The sequence below is a fragment of the Drosophila suzukii genome, chromosome 3 (genome assembly GCF_043229965.1).
Source record: "Drosophila suzukii chromosome 3, CBGP_Dsuzu_IsoJpt1.0, whole genome shotgun sequence".
Taxonomy (NCBI): Eukaryota; Metazoa; Arthropoda; class Insecta; order Diptera; family Drosophilidae; genus Drosophila; species Drosophila suzukii.
In genome coordinates this window covers 6,576,561-6,596,968 of record NC_092082.1, presented here as the reverse complement: position 1 = coordinate 6,596,968, position 20,408 = coordinate 6,576,561, and the positions used below count along the sequence as shown (strand labels likewise).

The window sequence follows — 20,408 nt, the reverse complement described above, 5'->3', positions numbered from 1 at the left end:
TATTTAGGCTTAACCATATCATCGTTTTGTAAAAACCTTGTATTTTAATCAAATTGGTTTAAAAAACACAAAAGACTTCACATAAAACCGACGTCTATTCATCATCATTCATTTTTTATGCCTATCTTCAGTAACAATTTCTAAAGAAGCTCATCTTCTTGTGATTATCCCCATCTATATGCCCCAAACTCAATTTATCCCCAACTAAACTCTGCCCATAGATACAAAGCAATAAACAGGGCCAAGCTGAAAACTGTAGCCTACTTAGCTGAGCAACGAGTTTTCAATAGAAAAGCCACAAAGTGAAAGACGTTGCAAAAGTCAAAGCCCTGCCACAAGGCAAATGCCAAATGGCATTATCAATAGTGGATTCAGCGAATCCCAGAAGATATAGAAAGTCGAGCGTGTGTGAATCTGACTGGGTGCAGTGAAGAACATGCATTCAGAGCTATAGATACACTGGTATTTGGTATTTGAGTGTATGTATAGAGCGACATGCCATTTATTCCATTGAACAAAAACTCATTTGTAAGTGTTTTTATGCGTTACGGAATTTATTATAAAGGAGGAGCAGTTCCTCGGCAGATTTATTGCTTTATTACGATGTGGCAGAGCGATGGGTATCAAGATGAGAATCCAGTTTGGCGACAAAGGCCAGAGGAAAATAAAGAAATGGCTGGCAAATATTTAGCACATGGAGGCGAAAAACGCGTTGAAAGAATGGGGAGGGGGTTTGCTGAAAAAGGAAAATGGCGAGAGAATGAATGCTGCATTTCCGTCTTTTTCGGCTTTTGTCTCCATTTTCTGCGTAGGGATTTTCCTTGAAGAGTGGCGATGGGTCGTGGGTGGCCCGGCGGAATTGGGGTGGACCTTGAGGGCGTTCCGCATCGTCGACATCGTCATCAACATCATTCTCATTGCAGTCGTTAAGTTATAGACTTTGATTTCGTTCGCTTCATTCAGCTGTGGGGCAACTTTTATCCTTGCCACCCAGAGTGTGCGCTCTTTGGCAGAGTCGTTTCCGAGATTTATTTGCCTTGAGTCCCGGCAACTCTCGACGCTCGACGCTCGACATCCATATCCTTTGCTCACTCTTAACTGGCTTTAATTGATTTCTGATTTTATGACCCTGCTGGACACATTTCACACTCGATTACATGCCAAGTGGGCTATGATTCCTTGAGCGGCTTTGCATTTTCTTAAGTCTTCAATTTTGAGGATAATCAAGACGTTAATTCCACAAACTGTTTATAACTAAAGATGTTAATCATGTGTAAGCCAATGAACAAAATATTGCCGCAACAAGAAACACTGGTTGTGAAATTACCTTTAATCAATATTTTTAGGTGTCTAAAAGTATGCAACTATATATTTTAATCTCAAAAACACAATTCACTTAGAAAGTCAGCTGTACTTTATTCACTGCATACTTTTAGACACCTAAAATTATCTTTAGAAGTGATTTCAAGACGCTAGTAAATTGTGCGGCACCCCCTGTTACAATTACTTACCCTTTTTTATTTTTTAGTTGGCTATTTATAGCCTTGAGTTTGTTGTCAGACGGTTTTTCCTGCACATTCTCCGATCAAAGTGTTCCTCAATCAGTTGTATTTCAAAGCTAGTAAAAGCAAGTAAAATATCCTAATATTTCGCTTCTCAAAATGTCGGACGAAGAACCAGAAGAATTCAAAGAGCTTGAAAGCTGTGATTTTGAACAAAACAACAGTGCCGATGATAATACAGCCGTGGTGCCTCTGGATACCTCGGAGGATGCCCAATTCTCCGAGCAGATGTTTTCCAACATCCAGGAGCGACTGACCCGCATCATGAAACGCGTTAGTTTGGCCAATTCCGCCATGGCCCAGATGAAGAGGAAGCTCAAGGCCCGGATTCCAGCACCGGCAGTGGTCGAAAATGCCGACAAGTTGGCCGGAGGCGATAACCCACTAAGATTTGATAGCATCGAACCAGGCCAGGAAGGCGTAAACGAATGATTCAAGAACATTGTTCAAATTATGATTTCTAAAAATTGTTAATGTAATTACGTAAATCAGTGTTCCAACATAACACGTGTTCTCATCGCTAAAAACTGTTCAAATATTTTTGATCCATCAATACTATAAATGTTTAAATTCCAATTTACGAAAAAAACAACATATGGTTTTCTTATTTGTTAATAGATTTAGCATAGCCCAAGTAATTCATAAAAATCAAATAAATAATTTAGCTGATCCCATATAATAAACAAACCCAAAACTCTTAGATATTTTTTAATTTTTGGCTAAAATGCACTCTTTTCACCAAATTGTAAGCCACTTGCCAACGCCATTAACAATTTATTTGGGGCTTTCCGCACACAATTGCCAAACTGACTTCCGCTCAGCCCCGAAAACTATGACTTCTTTTCGGGGCACAATAAACTTTTCATTGACCGCCCTTCAAAAATTTCATACCCAAAGCAATTTCGAATAGCTGCACTTTGTCAAGGGTCTTTTGTTTTCGTCGAAAACTTTGCCGGGGACCCAAATGAAAGACAAAGTCGGAAAATTTGAGACTGAAATTTGCATTTGCCTTTCGCCACATACACACACAAAGACGGATTGCCTTGGGGCCAAACAAATATGTTAAAAGCAATAAATAAGGAAGGACATTCTTCAAGTTCGTCGGCTGCCGCTCGACTTATTGGCAAAAAGTATGTGACAGAGCCTGGCTGAGAAAACTGAAACTGAAACTGAGAACAAAAATGGAAAATAAAGCCGAACATAATTTGCCATAAAATGCCATCGCAGCAGCGTTAAACTATATGATATATTTTTATTGTTAACTTGGAAAAACGTCAGAAGCATTTTGTCAGCTGGCAAATCTCGACGGCAAGGCAGCAATTGTGCAGAGCGTTTATCACTGCAACTGGTGCAACTGTGGCATGTTGCAGCTGCTCCTCGAATCCTGCGGCAGTTTGTCATGGTCCACAGCCGGGAATGGAGTCCTTGGTCTTCGCATTTCCCAGTATCTCCCAGTCACTCCCAGTCGCATTCTGTCACAACTCCCGGCTTTATGCTTAAGTAAACTTTGCCTCAGTGTTGTGACTACGCACTGTGTGTGATAACCGAGTTGACTGAGTGAACTCACTCGGCTGAATGAATGGCTGCCTGAGTGGGTAAAATGGTTGAGGAAAACTGCGCTCGAGTGCCAAGATAAATTCGAAACTTTTACGATGGGTTAAGAGGCATGTAAGGGAAATATAGCACCAATTTATGAAATGATACAAAATTAAATATAAATTTACAAAGCTTGGCAATGTAAAATTTCTACTGTTTATTATATTAAAACAAACACAGTGATTTTATGCTAATTTATTTAAATAATAGTCTATAATTTCAGAAAAAAATGTGACTGTTATAAATTTGGATTACACAAAGTCGCTAGATAACAAGATATAGTTTTGCCAAAGTAGAACTCCAGAAATAAACATGTTACTTAAAGTTCAATCGATTTATAATCAATAAAATGCAAGTTACTTGAAATCAAGTCGATTTATTGAAAAAGTATTTTAATGCGTTCTTAGCATATCGGAAAAATCAAGCATACTTTTTTGGGGTATTCAAGTATTTATTGGATTTTTAGATCACAATTTCGATTTGCTTTAAACCTATCTTGAAAATCCTATACTCATTACAAACACACAAAACTGAAATAGTATCAATTAAAAGAAACAAATTCAGCTTTCAATTTCCGACTGTAAGCTTTGAAGCCTGGCCAAATAGACAGCCCCCCTTAGCCCCTCATCGATTCATTAAAATTTCCAATATGAGCCTCACATGAAATTCAATTACAAAATGCCACAAAATCCAAAAAGCCAACCATGAATCTGTGCCCATAAATTCACGCAAGCTCGTCACTCTTGTCCTGATTTTGAGTCCCCCATCCCCAAAACAATTTAGAATATGGAACGCTAAGGAGACCCGAAAGGAGAAAATAATCCCCCAAGCCCAAGTTCAATGTAACCTGTCACAGGCAGCAGACAAACTAATAACGTTTCGATAATAGCAACTGGGAAAAGTGGAAAAGTGGCGGGGGAAAACGGGCATTCATGGGAAATCAATCGCGTTGAAATCGAAACCGAAATTGAAACCGAAAGCGAAACTGAGGCTGCGGCTGATGGGTTTCGACTGAGAAGTGTCCTGTCATTTGGCCAGGAGGGTCCTCACTCAACAGATATTTCAGGGCCTTCTGGCGGATGCCGATACTCATGATGATGGTGATGACTAACACTCCTCAATGACTGTCCATTTAGCAGCAATTCGAGCGGTGGTGTTGGCAAACCAAAGAGGTCAGCCAAAATAGCGGGAAGAATTATAAATATTATTATATGCGTTATAAGAATAATATATTTTAATATTAAGATCATAAGAGTACAAAAAAATTACACGTTTTGGTTTTTTTCTATTAAATATGCGGGTTTCTGACAGATGAAACTCACTTTTTTCATAACTTCAGACGATCTTAAGTAATATTATTATAAATCTTTGCTATTATTCATCCTTAAGCCTTGGGTTCGGAATTATTTGATATTGTAATTAAACAGAATTTAACATAAACTAATTACATTTATATGCAATAACTAGAAAAAGGATGACAGGGCATCACTGAACTCAAGTCCTTTTCGCAATAGTTCTTCCCCGTTGGTAATCTGTGGAAATTAGCATTTCAATCAAATCTACTTTTATGTGTCTGACTTGTTTTATGCCTCAACGACAGCAACAAAGGCATCATCATTATCATTCGGCAAATGAAATTGTATCCATTCTGTTTATGCATTTGACGAGCCCTGAAAAGGAAAATTGTCGAAATTGATTGATTAAATATTTATTCATACGGAAGTGCTTAGCGTGTTTTTCCGTCCGCACGTTTTTGGGGCTATCCTACATATTTATGAACTGTGGCCTTTCTGAGATGTTCCTTTTTTTCGTGTTTGTTGTATACTCTTTGAGGCTTTCCCTCGGGTTGTGTCATTAATTCAGTTAACATGGAATCCCTTTTGGGCATAGCTCAGCTGTTGACTGGAAAGGATAGTTGAATTACTCAAGCAAAAAACAATTTACAAGGTCAAGAGCTTTATAATTTAGTCAGCTATTCGATTAATTTTAACAAACTTTAACGACAGATATCTCTTTATTATAATATATTTGTATACAAATAATAACATTGTACCATAAACTAAAATAATAATTATAATATAATTATACCATTGTCATAAAATTAATAACAAAGTAACCCTTCCTATTATTTTATGAATTTTTTCTATAAAATTAATCTAGTAAATATTTGTAAGTCAGACGGATTCACCCGCATTCCACTTCAACTTCTGAATGATATTACCCCAGACACTGTCTGCAGATCTTAACTCGCCTGGGAGCTTGTCTCATTAATTCGGTTAGTTCCCGGCACTTAAAGTCAATCAACTGGCCCGCAGGAAATCTTAATTAAACAAACTTGTTTGGCAAATCTTTTCCAAATGGCCCCGGCAACTCAAACAGGATGGGAAATCGAGGGGCTCTTCAGCTCTGGCCAACCCAAAAACCCGTGACTTTGCACAAGCTCATGTTGGTATGGAACAAATGCCTATTCCGGATACACTTAGTCCGAATATGAGGTTGCTGAAAGAGGAAATCCAGGCCCCCATTTGCGGCTAAACGTGCAAAACAATTCGGCGGTTCTTGCACATTTTCGACTTTGATTTCGGCCAGCTATTTTAAGTTGCCAGAGAGCAGTCGAGGGTCCTCTGCAAATTGGTAGTGGGTATGCTTAAAGCACTTCTGCTGCACTTGGAATGGCGAATGCCGAGCATGGCTCTTAGTATCCCACTTTCTGAGGCCAGGTCGGCTGGTGGGGCCATTAAAGCTCTAATAAATTCTCGAACTCATATCAATCGATGGCTGTGCTAGAGATGTAGGCCCCATAAAGCGCTGTTTAATGGCGAATGTTTTCTCTGGCTCCATTGGGCACAAGAAGTGTATAAATAACAAGTCAGCACTATACTGTCGGGGGCATACGGCACTAAGATACTTGGCAACCGACTTGCGGGATTTAAAATTTTGTAAAAAGAGTCCTGAGAAAATACATTTAAAAGTTGTTAAGAAGTTTTTTAAATAAATTAGCATTTATTTTAGCATTTGTATCTTGATAATACAACATACCCCATTAACCACAAATACCTTGCAGGGACGAGAACTGATATAAGGTGTAAGAAAACTGCAGGAAATGGTGGTCGTTAATTTATGGAGCGAATACTTTGGAGAGTGATCAGAATAATGAAGCGATTTGTGGTGGCATCTTGATTAAAAGCTGGCTAAATTAGGTTAAACTAATTCCGGCTTCAAGCTGCAGTATTCAGTTTATTCCTCTTATTTTCCCCCAACTTCAACCATGACTCTCTGGCCTTTTCATCACAAGGAGTGACCGCAGCATTCACTCAATGAACACCTTTTGAACCCCATTTGGAACCCTTCTGATCCCGGTGCCTCGTTTCAATGGACCGCAGCACACTTCATTCCCCTTGGGGTAATAAAGCAAGAAAAAGGAACAAGAATAATAATGAAAAAGAAAAGTTTGTTTTTGCCCCCCCTCCTTCTGATATTACTTTAAATATGCAAAACTTCACTGTTTTATGTCCTTGCAGCTGTCCAGTTGGCCGGCCAGGGGTCCTTGTCCCGGCCACTTGTTCCCCTAACGAAGTGCGGGGATTCCCCTTTCAAGAGGCAAAAATAAAAATAAAACAAAAACATAAAATAATGCTCACAAATATTACGTTATACAAGCACGGAGCCAAGTTGGCAAAGCGTTATGGAAAAGTTACGTCTGGTCCTGGGCCATTTTTGCATTACATTATCTCAAGTTTTTCGCTCGCAATTTCTCATGTTTCCCCAACATATTCTCTCGCATGTCCGTATTTGTATTTACCCATTGTCGTGCTCATAAACATGCAGCTGACTTGTTACTGTCCTGCCATCATCATCATCATCATCATAGTCGTCCTCCTGCTGAACATCAGGCAAAAGTTGTGAGTCGCGAGGCAGAGACACAAGAAAAACTGAGACTCTGATGAAAAAAACTTTGCCTCATTTTCATGTTGGGCCAAATGAGTTTTAGAAAGTTGGTCACCCCCACATCTCCACCCCAAGTTGGCTAATGGTGACAGTAATTTTTAATAAAAGCTGCCAAGTGTCGACACAATTTGCAATTTACACACGCTCCCCGAAAGTTTGATGGAATAGCTGGCAGGAATTTGCATTCCTAGTGTCTGCACAACCTATACTTGCGGCTACGCGAATTCTTCAGCATTCGGTGACACACTCTTTCCTGGCGTTCTGCGCAGTCGATGATCCTCTGGCAATGGGTCAAAAGGGCCTCGAAATCGCGCTTTAGCTTGATAAACTTATAGCGAACATCCACATAGGACTCGTCCAGTTCATGGGCACTTCTGGCTCCATAAAGTTGGCTCAGCATCTCCAGTTCCGAGTCGAAACTCTGCTGTGAGGTCGTATCCATATCCGTAGACTTGCGGCAGACCAAGGGATAGTCCTTGGTGAAGGGCTTCATGGATATAACGTAGCGCCCTGGTTCATTGTACTTCTGGTCCATGGCCATCACCATGTCCAGACACTCGTTAAGATCGTCCTCCATCGCCGAGCAGATGTCCAGGGCTTCATCGATTTTCAAATATTCCGATTGTATCACCAACATCTTTAGACTCCAATTGAATGTGATACTAATATCAAGTAAATAATATGTATGCATAGAATTGACAACTTACTCAGAGAGTTCGAAAACTATGATCCAATTATATAAGAACAAAATACAGAATACATTTAAATTATATTTTTGGGGTCAGAAAGTCTGCTGTAAAATTACTTTATTAAATAAAAGCATATAAATTTAAAATTAGATCAAATTTTAAGAAAAATCAAGCATAATATTTTCGTTTCCAACGTCTTGTTCTTGATTTCTACAAATGGAAACAGAGAAAAAAATATGAAACCAATGCATTTGTCATCCTTTTCTTAGTTTTTTACCTTTATGTTGACAAGCTTTTCCATATCCTCGACTCGATCTATGAGATCATCCATCTTGTCAATATTCATGCACCTATTTTTGCAATCAAGCATAAGATTCGCTTGCTTTTTTTGATCTTCTATCTGATCCTTAACCTGTTTCCCCAGGTCGTCAGAGCCTGAAAGTCTTTTCTTTATTTTATCCAGATCTTGACTAACTTCATTTTTGAATTTCTCTAGTAGTGGCATGGCGTCCTTCTTTTTTTTCTTTAGAAGTTCGAAGTCCTTTAACTTTCCGTCAACATCTTTGTTGAACACTTCGAAATCCTTTTTCAGACCTGTCAACTCATTTGGAGAGTATGTTGAATTTTCCATGAGTTCCTTTTTTTTCACAAGCCCATCTTGTCGATCTTTTAAAATTTCAAACTTGATCTTAGCTTGGTCTAGCAATTTCTTGAGGTCACTTATTTGCTCCTTAAGATCTTCGATATCTTTCGGTTGATTATTGGTGCCCAGCTTTTTCAAAGAATCATCCATGCTTTTTCTTATGGCATCAATTTGATTTGAGTTATCTTTAAGGTGATCATTATAAGTTTGGTTCATTTCCTTAAGCAAACTTTCCAATCTAGCAACCTGCAGGTTGAGATCGTCTATTTTGTCACAGCACTTTGCGAATTTTTTCAGATCTTTACGTAAAGTTTCACCTTCTTTTTGTAGCTCTTTAAAATGTTTTTTCAGCCCTTCATTAGAGGAACAATTTTGTTTAGGCGATCCCTCGAAACATGATTCATTTTTTTGCTTTTCCAAATATTGAAGATGAGATTTAATTTTGGATAGCATTTCTCCATTTTCCAGACAAGTATTTAGTGTTACACTTAAGTTGGTTGATCCCTTGATGTCCAAATCGCCGAACTTCTTGAAAAGGGTTTCGACCAGCATCTGTAAGTTTTCAGTTTTCTTTTCCAAATCAAAAAGGTATTTATTTTCCAAATTTTTGTCTTCGGAACTGTTTTTATTCACACAATTTTTGTCGCACTGGCTAAGAATATTTTTGATATTTTCAGCACCATCTTCTATATTTTCCTTAACAATTTTTATTAATTCATCTGCATTCCCTTGTTTATCTCTTAGCTTTTTTAGCTGATTGTCCAGCTTCTGAGTTTTGTCACCTACTTCACTTTTCATCGTTTTTAGCTTATTGTCCAAATCCTGAATTTCTTTTTCCAGTTTAGAACAGCATTTGGTGTTTTCATCATTGTCTCCCATTTGTATTTGCAACCTTTCTAGGCTTGGTTTCGTTTCTTCTATTTGATTCTCCAGGTCTTTTAGTTTCTTCTGAATCACTTCGTTCTCTCTGGAGTTTTCTGAGCGAACTTCTTTTAGTTTTCTTTTCAGAGCCTTCAATGTTTTTCCTAGATCATCTTTTATCTTTTCAATTAATTTTCCGAAATTTGCACAGCAGCTTTGGATGCCCTTCGGTAATAAATTTCTTATCTGTGGTAAAATAATTTCTAGGCTACTTTCCAGGTCCAGGTTGGACTCAAGCTGTCCTGTTTGGTTTCCACTGCCTTTTTGGATTGCATTAAGTTGATCAATGACTAATTTTAGGGTGTCTTCCTCATAGAAGTAGCACATCTTTGGAGAAGTCGTTCTATTAAGGGAACTAAGAATAAAATCCAGATCTCTTTGAAAGTGTCTCAATCGGGAATTAAGATTCAACTGCTCTTTCATCCAACTGGAAATATCGTTGTAGTCTTCGCAGTGCTCATTACTCGAAGGTGTTCTTTTTTGATTGGAAAGACTTCCGGTGTTTGGTTGGTTCTCCACCGCCTTAATTGCAGATAGCAGTAGTAGTAGTGACGCAATCGATACCTGTGCATGACATTCGCATTGTTGAATGAACACATTCTGACTGTCGAATCCATTGAACTCACCTTTGGTTCCATTTTCGTCACGTTTGCTGCGGTTCACGAACTTCAATCGACGGTCAGCCAAGTTCAACTAACTGCGCAAAGAGAGAGAACTATTAGTTACCTTTACCAAAGAGCAGACCACCAATTGATTTGCATGCTGTGCTTATTAACCAGCGAGGGCGGTTTCAGAATTTTTAAGCTTCCAGTATGGGACCCGAAAACTGCACTTCTAGATTCCATAACTTTAGTTGTTGTAGTCCGATTTTGAAGTGGGATACCTCTATGAGTTTGTTGAGAAATTCTCTAATGGTCTACATTAAAATATTACTTCTAAACGAGGGTTCAAATTTTAACCTATTTTCATGTTCGACTTTTCCGTATTTCCAATGGGTTTCAGAATGGGACCCCAAAACTGCATTTCTAGATTTCATAACTTTAGTTATTGTAGTCCGATTTTGAAGTGACATACCTCTATGAGTTTGTGGAGGAATTCTCTAATGGTCTACATTAAAACATTACTTCTCAACGAGGGTCCAAATTTTAACCCATTTTCATGTTCGAATATTCCGGGTTTCCAGTGGATTTCAGAACCCGACCAAAACCTGCACTTCTAGATTCCATAACTTTAGTTGTTGTAGTCCGATTTTGATGTGGGATACCTCTATGAGTTTTTGGAGGAGTTCTCTAATACTCTACATTAAAATATTACTTCTAAACGAGGGTCCAAATTTGAACCCATTTTCATGTTCGATTTTTCCGTATTTCCAATGGGTTTCAGAATGGGACCCGAAAACTGCACTTCTAGATTCCATAACTTTAGTTGTTGTAGTCCGATTTTGAAGTGGGATACCTCTATGAGTTTGTTGAGAAATTCTCTAATGGTCTACATTAAAATATTACTTCTAAACGAGGGTTCAAATTTTAACCTATTTTCATGTTCGACTTTTCCGTATTTCCAATGGGTTTCAGAATGGGACCCGAAAACTGCACTTCTAGATTCCATAACTTTAGTTATTGTAGTCCGATTTTGATGTGGGATACCTCTAAGAGTTTGTGGAGGAGTTCTCTAATACTCTACATTAAAATATTACTTCTAAACGAGGGTTCAAGTTTTAACCCATTTTCATGTTCGTTTTTTTCGAATTTCCAATGGGTTTCAGAATGGGACCCCAAAACTGCATTTCTAGATTCCATAACTTGAGTTACTTTTGTCCGATTTTGACGTGGGATACCTCTAAGAGTTTGTGGAGGAGTTCTCTAATACTCTACATTAAAATATTACTTCTAAACGAGGGTCCAAATTTTAACCCATTTTCATGTTCGACTTTTTCGTATTTCCAATGGGTTTCAGAATGGGACCTCAAAACTGCACTTCTAGATTCCATAACTTGAGTTACTTTTTTCCGATTTTGAAGTGGGATACCTCTATGAGTTTGTGGAGGGATTCTCTAACGGTCTACATTAAAATATTACTTCTAAAGGATGGTTCAAATTTTAACCCATTTTCATGTTCGATTTTTCCGAATTTCCAATGGGTTTCAGAATGGGACCCCAAAACTGCATTTCTAGATTCCATAACTTGAGTAATTTGATTCCGATTTTGAAGTGGGATACCTCTATGAGTTTGTGGTGGATTTCTGTAATGTTTTACAATAAAATATTACTTCTAAACGAGGGTCCAAGTTTTAACCCATTTTCATGTTCGATTTTTCCGTATTTCCAATGGGTTTCAGAATGGGACCCCAAAACTGCATTTCTAGATTCCATAACTTAAGCTACTTTTGTTCGATTTTGAAGTGGGATGCCTCTATGAGTTTGTGGAGGAATTCTCTAATAGTCTGCATTTAAATATTACTTCTAAACGAGGGTCCAAATTTTAACCCATTTTCATGTTCGATTTTTCCGTATTTCCAATGGGTTTCAGAATGGGACCCCAAAACTGCACTTCTAGATTCCATAACTTGAGTAATTTGATTCCGATTTTGAAGTGGGATACCTCTATGAGTTTGTGGTGGATTTCTGTAATGTTCAACATTCAAATATTACTTCTAAACGAGGGTCCAAATTTTAACCCATTTTTATGTTCGATTTTTCCGTACTTTCCAATGGGTTTCAGAATGGGACCCCAAAACTGCACTTCTAGATTCCATAACTTAAGTTACTTTTGTCCGATTTTGAAGTGGGGTACCTCTATGAGTTTGTGGTGGGATTCTCTAATGTTCAACATTAAAATATTACTTCTAAACGAGGGTCACAATTTTACCTCATTTTCATGTTCGATTTTTCCGTATTTCCAATGGGTTTCCGAATGGGACCCCAAAACTACACTTCTAGATTCCATAACTTGAGTAATTGGGTCTCGATTTTAAAGTGGGATACCTCTATAAATTTGTGGTGGAATTCTCTAATATTCTACATTAAATACAATACAAATACAACAACAACGGGGGTCCAATTTTAAACCCATTTTCATGTTCGAATTTATTCAATCCCGATTGAGACGAAAAAAAATTTTTGTTTTGAGACTAAATAACGTTTAGAGTTTTGAAGGGCAAAGCTAGTATTTTACAAATTATTAAGTACAAAATTGCTATTTAAACATTTTTTTATTTGCTTTGAAGTATAAAACGCAAAAATTGATTTATATCTTTTAAGATTAAATGGGTCCTTCTCTAGACTCTAGAATTATAAAGTCCAAATTAAACTGTGAAAACAGAAACAGCGGTTTTAATTTACAAATTTTTGTATTATCGGATAAACCTAGAAGTGGTATAATCGACGCCACCTATCATAACCGCCAAATCTGTGGGCTTGGGCTTTGGTTTTGGTTTCTGCGTCGGTTTCGGTTTCGGCTTAGGTTTTGGATTTGGTTTTGGTTTGGGGTTTGGTTTTGGTTTTGGTTTTGGCTTTGGTTTTGGCTTTGGTTTTGGCTTTGGTTTTGGCTTCGGTATGCGTTTAATTATCTTAGCCACCTTCTCTGCGTCTTCAATTTGATTCACAAGATCATTCATTTGCCCAATCCCTTTGCACTTTTTTTGGCATACAGTCATTAGACTTGATGGCACTTTCATATTTTCAATCTTATCTTTGACCTTCTTTTCTAAATCGTCGTGGCGCTGAAGTGTTTCTTTTAGTTTATTTAGATTTTGACGAGTAATGTCGTTAAGATTTTCTATATGTTTTTCGCGGGCCTTGACCTCAGCTGATTGTTCACTTAACTTTTCTTGTTTGAAATCTGTTAATTGCTTATAAACTTTTTTTCGAAACTCGTTGAAAGCTTCTTTAAGTTTCTCCAACGCATTACGAGACGATATTGGATATTTTGTGCTCTCCAAAAGCTTTGCAAATTTATCTTGTCGGTCCTTTAGTGCTTCTAAATTTAAATTGGCTTTGTTTATCTTTTTTTTGTGGTTTTTTATTTGCTCAGGAAGACCTTTGTTATCCTCCAATTGATTAATGCTTCCGAGCCTCTTCAGAGTTTCTTCTAGAGTATCTTTTAGGGCTTTTAATTGATTTGCGTTAGTTTTAACGTGATCATTGTAGGTTTGTTTCATGCTCTTTAGCATAAGATACAACTGATCAGCTTGCAGGGTAAGCTCATTAATTTTTTGGCAGCAGTTAGGGAATTTTTTCAGCTCATCACTAAGAACCCCATTTTCCTTTTGAAGTTCTTCAATGCGTTTTTTTATCTTTTCATCAGAGGAACAATTTTTATTACCAGCTTCTGAAATTTCTGGAGTTGGCTTAGCACAAGCTGTATTTTTTAGTTTTAGAATTTCTTCAAGTTGAGAAAGAATTCTAGCAAGCTTTTCGCTATTTTCCAGGCAGGTCTGAAGGCTTATTCTTAACTTCGTTGGAGATTCCTGCATTTCCAATTCGCCAAACTTATTGGAAAGATTTTGAACGAGCATCTGTAAGGTTTCCGTCTTTATTTCCAAGTCAAGAAGGTAACCCTTTTCTAAGTCTTCAGAAACGTTTTCAGTTCCGCAATTTTGTTTGTACTTTTCTAGGATATTTGTATTAACTCCACGGTTTTTTATTATTTTTTTGAGAGCAGTTGTCTTATTATCGTAGTCTTGTTGGTGACCCTTTAGCTCTTTGAGCTGATTCTCCAGCTTTTGGGTTTGGTCATTTACCCTACTTTCGGTAGTGCTTATCTTGTTGCCCAAGTTAAGAATGTGTCCTTTCAATTCTGAACAACATTTGGTATTAACATCTTTGTCACCAATTTCTTCTTGCAACTTTTCCAATCGAGATTTAAGGTCTTCTAATTGATCCTCCATTTTTTTAAGATTTTTCTGCAGAGCGTCTCTTTTTCTTGAATGTTCCACCTCTGTTATTTTTCCGGAGAGATCCTGCACCCTTTCCTCCATATCATCTTTGATCTTCTGAATTGTCTCTCGTAAGTGTTCACAGCAAATGTTGAAGGCCTTAGCGACGACCCTTTTGATCTTGGATACAAGTTCTTCCAGATTCTTTCCCAATTCTTCACTGGGCCTAAACCACCCAACTTTTGTTCTTTTGCCCTCATCCAATTCATTGATATTATCAGTAATTATTTGAAGGGCGTTTTCTTTATAGAAGCATAACTTCTTTAGACACGACGTTCTATTGTATGAGTTTAGTATCATATCCATATCTGTCTGCAACTTCATCAATTGGGCATTTAGGTTCTTCTGCTCATCCACCCACCTGGAAATAAGCTTGTTGAAGTATTTGCACTCATTATTAATCGGAGATGCTCTCATTTGTATAGAATTTCTTCCGTAGTTATAGGTGTTTAGTTGGTTCTTCAATGCAGTAATTGCAGATAGCAATGGTAGTAGTGACGCAATCGATACCTGTGCATGACATTCGTAATGTTGAATGAACACATCTTGGCTGTTGGATGCATTGAACTCACCTTTGGTTTCATTTTCGTCACGTTTACTGCGGTCTACGTACTTGTATCGACGATCTGCCAAGTCCAACTAACTGGGCAAAGAGAGTACTATTAGTTAGCGAAAAGCAATGACCACCAATCAATTTGCATGCTTTGCTTATTAAACACCGAGGAGGTGTTCAGAACTTTCAGGAAAAAAATTAATAAAAAATATTAAGAATTGATTACAAACCACATTTTAAATTAACCAATCGGTCGTATTAAATTGCCAAAAAATTGACTTGAGGCTTTAGCTTGATTCCTAATTTCTTGCATATTTAAATCTAAGCTTTCTTTTAAGGCTAAAACAAACCTTTCTTTTTTGGAAAATTAAAGAAGTGCAGGCAATAAAGAGAAATAAAACATTTTCCTACACCCACAAAACAAAATGTATTGCAAAATAATTTAGGCAAAGATACCTTATCATTAAAGAATGTCCCAGAATTCACCCGGAGCGCCGGATTACCTATGCTGTCACCAGACTCATTCCAACTTTTAAGCACACCCAAAAAGAAGCAACATAAATTTGTGGGAAACCCAATGCAATTCGCAATGCCCTGAGCAGCATTTACTTGTTATCATCGCACAGGTTGTGGCTACAGTGCCACTTGAAATGGATACCCCACAGGGAGTCAGAACTGCGACTCCCGACCATCTAGAATCCAACATCCTGCTTCCAAGGCAACCCCTCGGGTTTCCCCCCTTTCCCCATTTTTTGGCCACCGCGGGCGGGCGGAAAAACCTGAAATGGAAAACAATTTCAGCTACGCAAACACGGCGGGAAGGCCAACAAAAAAATATAGAAAGGGAAGCACAAAAATTAAATTGCTAAGCGGAAAAGCGGGAAAAATGAGAGAGAACCAGAAAACTGAAATCACAGCAAAAGTTGTACCACAGAAATAAAGTGATATATATGTACATAAATTTTTGTGCTATGCTCGGGGATGCTGGGGGATTTCGAATAATTTCAGCTCAAGGTGTTTGCCCAGCCATCGAGCGCGGAGATTAGTTTAATTAGTCAACGTGGCGTATGCGTGATGCGGTGGCAGGCCAAAGCCACCGGAAGAAACGTGCCACATGCGACGGCAGGCAGTACTGCCAAAAATGCAATCGAACTTTTCGCTTCTGACTTGCGGTAGTTGGACGGGAAATTTCACAGGAAAATCTAGGGAAAATCGGGGAACTTGCAAGGTGGGTGTCAAGACAGATGCAAATGATAGGTGTTATAGCCCAAAGGAAAGCATAAGACCGAAACTTTCTTAAGTAGTTGGCATAGTTGAGTCGAACGGCTTCGGGAAATTGGCAAGAGTCGCTCAAGCCCGTCGACTGATAGTTAATAGCCAGAATAATGAGAAAAACTTCAAGGCAATCTTTAAAATATCGAAAGCATTCTTACTTACTACCCAAGCAATACCTCTCCGTTTCACTCTGGCAAAAAATTAATATAAAATGCGCAGTCAATTGTGAAATGATCTACAAAAACGCTCCTTTGTTCAATTTTCTTTTGACTTTATTCAATCCCATTTAAGCTGTCAAATGGCTTATAGCATCAAGTTTAATGGCACTAAGAAGTAAACAAAATGTTTTTATTTTCTCATTGACTTTTACTTTCTTTTTTATTTTTAGGTGAGTTTTGTCAGCTTAAAATGATATTTCCAAGGAGTGATTAAGTATCGATGATGAAAAGGTATTGATTGTCATAAATGTATGTGTTACATTATTTTAGTATATATAGATTTGATTACATAAAAGGTAAGTGTAAATATATGCAATCCCCATTTGTTATTTACTCTACATTTTTAGGGTTTCCTTCTTTGACAGATTAATTTTTTCAGATTTCATTTCAATTCAATTCAATATACAATAAACTGTCATCTTCTCTGTTGACCCATCTCAACCTATACTTCTGCAACCTTTAACATTTAGTTCTTCGTATTCATCATCAATTATGGTGGAAATTCTGAAAAAGGTTGCCTTGATTGAATTACAACATAAAATTCAACAAAATATGTGTCGCCGACCTTGCCGAAACTTGATAAGCAAACACAGACAGAGAAATAAAGAGTCGCTTGCCTTTTTTTATCCCCCAATAAATCACCTTTCAACCGCACATCAATTTTCCAAAAGACCCGAGAAAAAGGGGATGGGGTGCCAGAACCTTAGTTAACTGATATACTTCAGCCAATCAATCAAGCTGATTTCAATTATTTCTTATTTTTTTCTTAAAATGTATTTTACTATCAATATGTGCAACATATTTCAAGACGTGAACTTTGCCTTTTGCATTTTAAGAAGACAGAGCAAAGCTCAGAATACATTTATGGCAAATTAAGTTTATTTTCATTTAAAGCTTTTTGGCTTTGAAAAGAAAATATGTTTTATATTTTTTGCAGACAAACACACAAAGAAAAATAATACCAAACTTAACTTAAGCTTTGCTTATAAATACATTAAACAAAATTTTTTTTTACATAATTTAAGACTTTTTTTTTATTTTAAAGATATTACCAAAGAACTTTAGGAAACAAATTTGGACTTTAAGTATCCTGTACATTACTATAAGATAAAGCTTAGGGTATTTCAAGACTTTGAGATAATTTATACTGTGAATACACTTTAATTTACCAAATCTCTGTCTTTTTTGATACGTTTTCGGGATATATGTAGGCGTCTATGCAGTCCAAAGAGTTCGGCATAGAAAAATAGTAGTAAAATTGGCAAAGCTTTTTCCTTTGCGATAAGAGCACTGTATTTGTGTGGGCATGAGAGTGTCTGCACTCATGCATGGGAATAAGCCGATAAAACCCTGACAATTGTGTCATGGAGTAGCGTTTTAGTTTTGGGATTGGACTTAATGCCTCTTGACTTCAATTTGCATAGTCGGCTTAGCAACGTCAGTGCAATGATTGAATGGCAAATTGATAGAATTCGGCATTTACTGGTTGACAGCTGAGGAAAAGCTTTTTCCGGTCGGAGGAAACGGAAGGAAAATTAAACTGATGCCTTTGGAGATTTCAGTTCGAATTCTGTTTGTGCTCGTTTTAATTATCGTAGTAGTTAAATGTGATTTGCGGTCTATTTCAAATAATTTAAATTGATTTAATTATTTTGGAACTGACTTGTGAAAATAACAATTATATTTTATTAGCCAAAAGTTTCTACGTTAAATGGGATTTGCTCATTACCCACAAAATGGCATTCAAACCATTTTTAATTGTCAGCCGATACAATGCGCATTTTAATCCTCAATTAAATATTTAAGCCATTCTTTGTGGAACTTTAATAAGCTAAAAATTAATTTATCAGCACTTTGTCTGAAATACATACTTTACTTCAATCAATTAAAAAAGTGCGTTTAGTTTTAAAGTAATTTATGGAATAAAGCAAAAGAAAATATTTAAATAAATCAATAAAACAATAAAAAATGGCTTAATACAAATATGGAATTAAACAACTAATTAATATTTTCGAACCTCCATAAGTTGCTTAGTTCATCCCATTGCTCTTAAGCCTTCTGATTTCCTCTTGTAATCCATTTCTGAACTTTACCTTTCTATGGCTAACAAAGCAAAAGTTTCACAGTCAAAGCAGTCCCTTATCATATTGACTTTGACCTAGACCGCAAGCCGTCCAGAGCCCGCAGGATTGGCAATTAATCCAATTAGGACAGAACGTATTTGCTTCTCATTAAAAATGAAGTCCCCTACTTTTTGCCGGCATCAAGGGCTTTGACCAATTACCAAGCATTTTTTCACTCAAGTTCGCACATTTAAAAATTCAACAGAAAGGATGAAGATAAAGAGATTGCCAGATCGGCTTAGGAATCCCTTTGCCAGCAACTAAAATGAAAATTAAGCCATCTGCCTTCATTTAGCTTAAGTGCTTATCCTGCCAGGGGACGAAGGCAAAGGACACGTTTGCCCACAGGACAATCAATTATGAATGCAACACCGAACAGGAAAAAAAATGTAATATAAAAGTTAGGTCCATGTTAGGGGTGTGAAGCTTTTTGGCGGATAATAATATTAATTATATGTTTTTCGTGACATTGATTTGTCGCCTCCAGGTTGGGACGCCAGATTCCCATAATGTATAATTCATTAGTCAACTAATCGGCTTACTCGGATAATTATTGTAATTGATGTCAATCATCTAATTGTGGCCCAACCCAAGCAGGCCACCCATTCCCCTTCCACTCACTCCTTTGAAAGTCTCTGGTTAATTTCCCAGTACTGTCACCAGCTTGAAACCCATCAGATATACATATACTCGTAAAATAAATTTAAATAAAATTCGTATATATTTTAAACTATTTTAAAATGAACATGGGTAGGAGTGTTGCCGTACGGTCCATTTTCCTCGGTTGTCTCCGGGAAAATGCCACCAATATGCGACGGGAGCACGAGGATCTGGGTCGTCGCATCGCCATTTCCCTGGCAAATTCCCGGAGAACTCTGGCCAACATCGAGAACATGAATCAGGAGCTGCAGAAAATGAAGGAAACTATCCATAATGCCCTCAACAATATACGCAGAGATGCGGATTATGAAAACAAGTCTTGTCAATTGCTCCTGAGCATTTTGTGTATAGTCGTTGATGAATTCGGTGTGGAAGCCAAATTAAATCCCAAAATTGTCTCCCAAATGTTCATTGAGGCGGATCCTGCAACTGATGAGCCAGTCCTACAGACTCTTGATATTGTAAAGGATGTTCCAAGTCTGTTGAATCTCGAAATTGCTCCAAACTCCTCACAAGACAGCATTGATATAACTGAGCCTTTAGCTGGACCAAAACCATTAGATGCTGCGGAGAATTCTCAACAAAATATACCTGGCTCGAACTTGATTGACTAGGAAAGAATTTAGTCCTTTGCCGATTCCATCTCCCATATTGTTTTGGAGTAAGCCAGTGTTCAGGACTACAAATGTTATATTTTTTATCGATTCCATTAAATTTGCATGGTGAATTAAAAAAAAGAAATTATTTCCTTTGAAATGTTATCTTCTTATGAAACAAATAAATTAATGAAAATGGTTCCATGTGTCCGTAAATAAGAGATTTTTGTAATTTTTCGCGGAATAATTTTTTTAATAAAATTCATAAATAACACGTATTTACGGTCCCTGTTTTTTTCCATTCATTTAATATAATCTGGAACATAACTTTCTAAGAATTTAAACCGTCAAAAAGCACCAAAAAATGCATAAATAAAATCTGAAACACTTCATGTGAAATGAATAAGAATAAGTCTTAAAAATTATTTTCTCCAAAGACGTATTTATTCACAAAAAAACGTTTTTCATAGCCAACAACTTTTTCATAGCAATATTTCATATGTTTTCCTATCGAGAAAAATCGTATTAATATTTAATTAAGGCGCTTGGAAGAAAACAGCCTCTGCTTCCGATCTCCTTGAACCAAAGAGCCCGAAAATGTTCATAAAAGCACAAAGTTATGGCCAAACTTTGCACTCAGAAAGTAAACAGAACAGCACGCACACATCGACAAAAATTGTTTGGCCGC

At 37.2% G+C, this 20,408-nt stretch overlaps 6 protein-coding genes across 6 annotated transcripts in view; 3 read left to right on the top strand and 3 right to left on the bottom strand.

Annotated features, from left to right (window-relative positions):
- The window catches only part of ome (dipeptidyl peptidase 4 omega), an 82,140-nt gene that overhangs the window by 19,311 nt on the left and 42,421 nt on the right, over positions 1-20,408 (top strand). The window lies entirely within an intron of this gene.
- gdrd (goddard) lies at positions 1,568-2,143 on the top strand. The gene has a single exon (XM_017078866.4). The coding sequence runs from the start codon at positions 1,662-1,664 to the stop codon at positions 1,992-1,994; it is 333 nt and encodes a 110-aa protein (XP_016934355.3). The 5' UTR covers positions 1,568-1,661; the 3' UTR covers positions 1,995-2,143.
- On the bottom strand, positions 7,190-7,811 carry LOC108013167 (uncharacterized). The gene has a single exon (XM_065864583.2). It carries the CDS (start codon positions 7,795-7,797, stop codon positions 7,294-7,296), a length of 504 nt encoding a protein of 167 aa, XP_065720655.2. The 5' UTR covers positions 7,798-7,811; the 3' UTR covers positions 7,190-7,293.
- LOC118877457 (uncharacterized protein MCAP_0864) lies at positions 7,931-10,058 on the bottom strand. The gene is made up of 3 exons (XM_070996377.1): positions 9,986-10,058; positions 8,073-9,923; positions 7,931-8,005 (listed from the first exon to the last, which is right to left on the bottom strand). Exons 1-3 carry the CDS (start codon positions 9,995-9,997, stop codon positions 7,964-7,966), a joined length of 1,905 nt encoding a protein of 634 aa, XP_070852478.1. The 5' UTR covers positions 9,998-10,058; the 3' UTR covers positions 7,931-7,963.
- Positions 12,643-14,781, bottom strand: LOC139353111 (putative leucine-rich repeat-containing protein DDB_G0290503). Its single transcript, XM_070996376.1, has one exon. It carries the CDS (start codon positions 14,710-14,712, stop codon positions 12,712-12,714), a length of 2,001 nt encoding a protein of 666 aa, XP_070852477.1. The 5' UTR covers positions 14,713-14,781; the 3' UTR covers positions 12,643-12,711.
- Positions 19,100-19,855, top strand: LOC108013166 (uncharacterized). The gene has a single exon (XM_017078863.4). It carries the CDS (start codon positions 19,205-19,207, stop codon positions 19,736-19,738), a length of 534 nt encoding a protein of 177 aa, XP_016934352.3. The 5' UTR covers positions 19,100-19,204; the 3' UTR covers positions 19,739-19,855.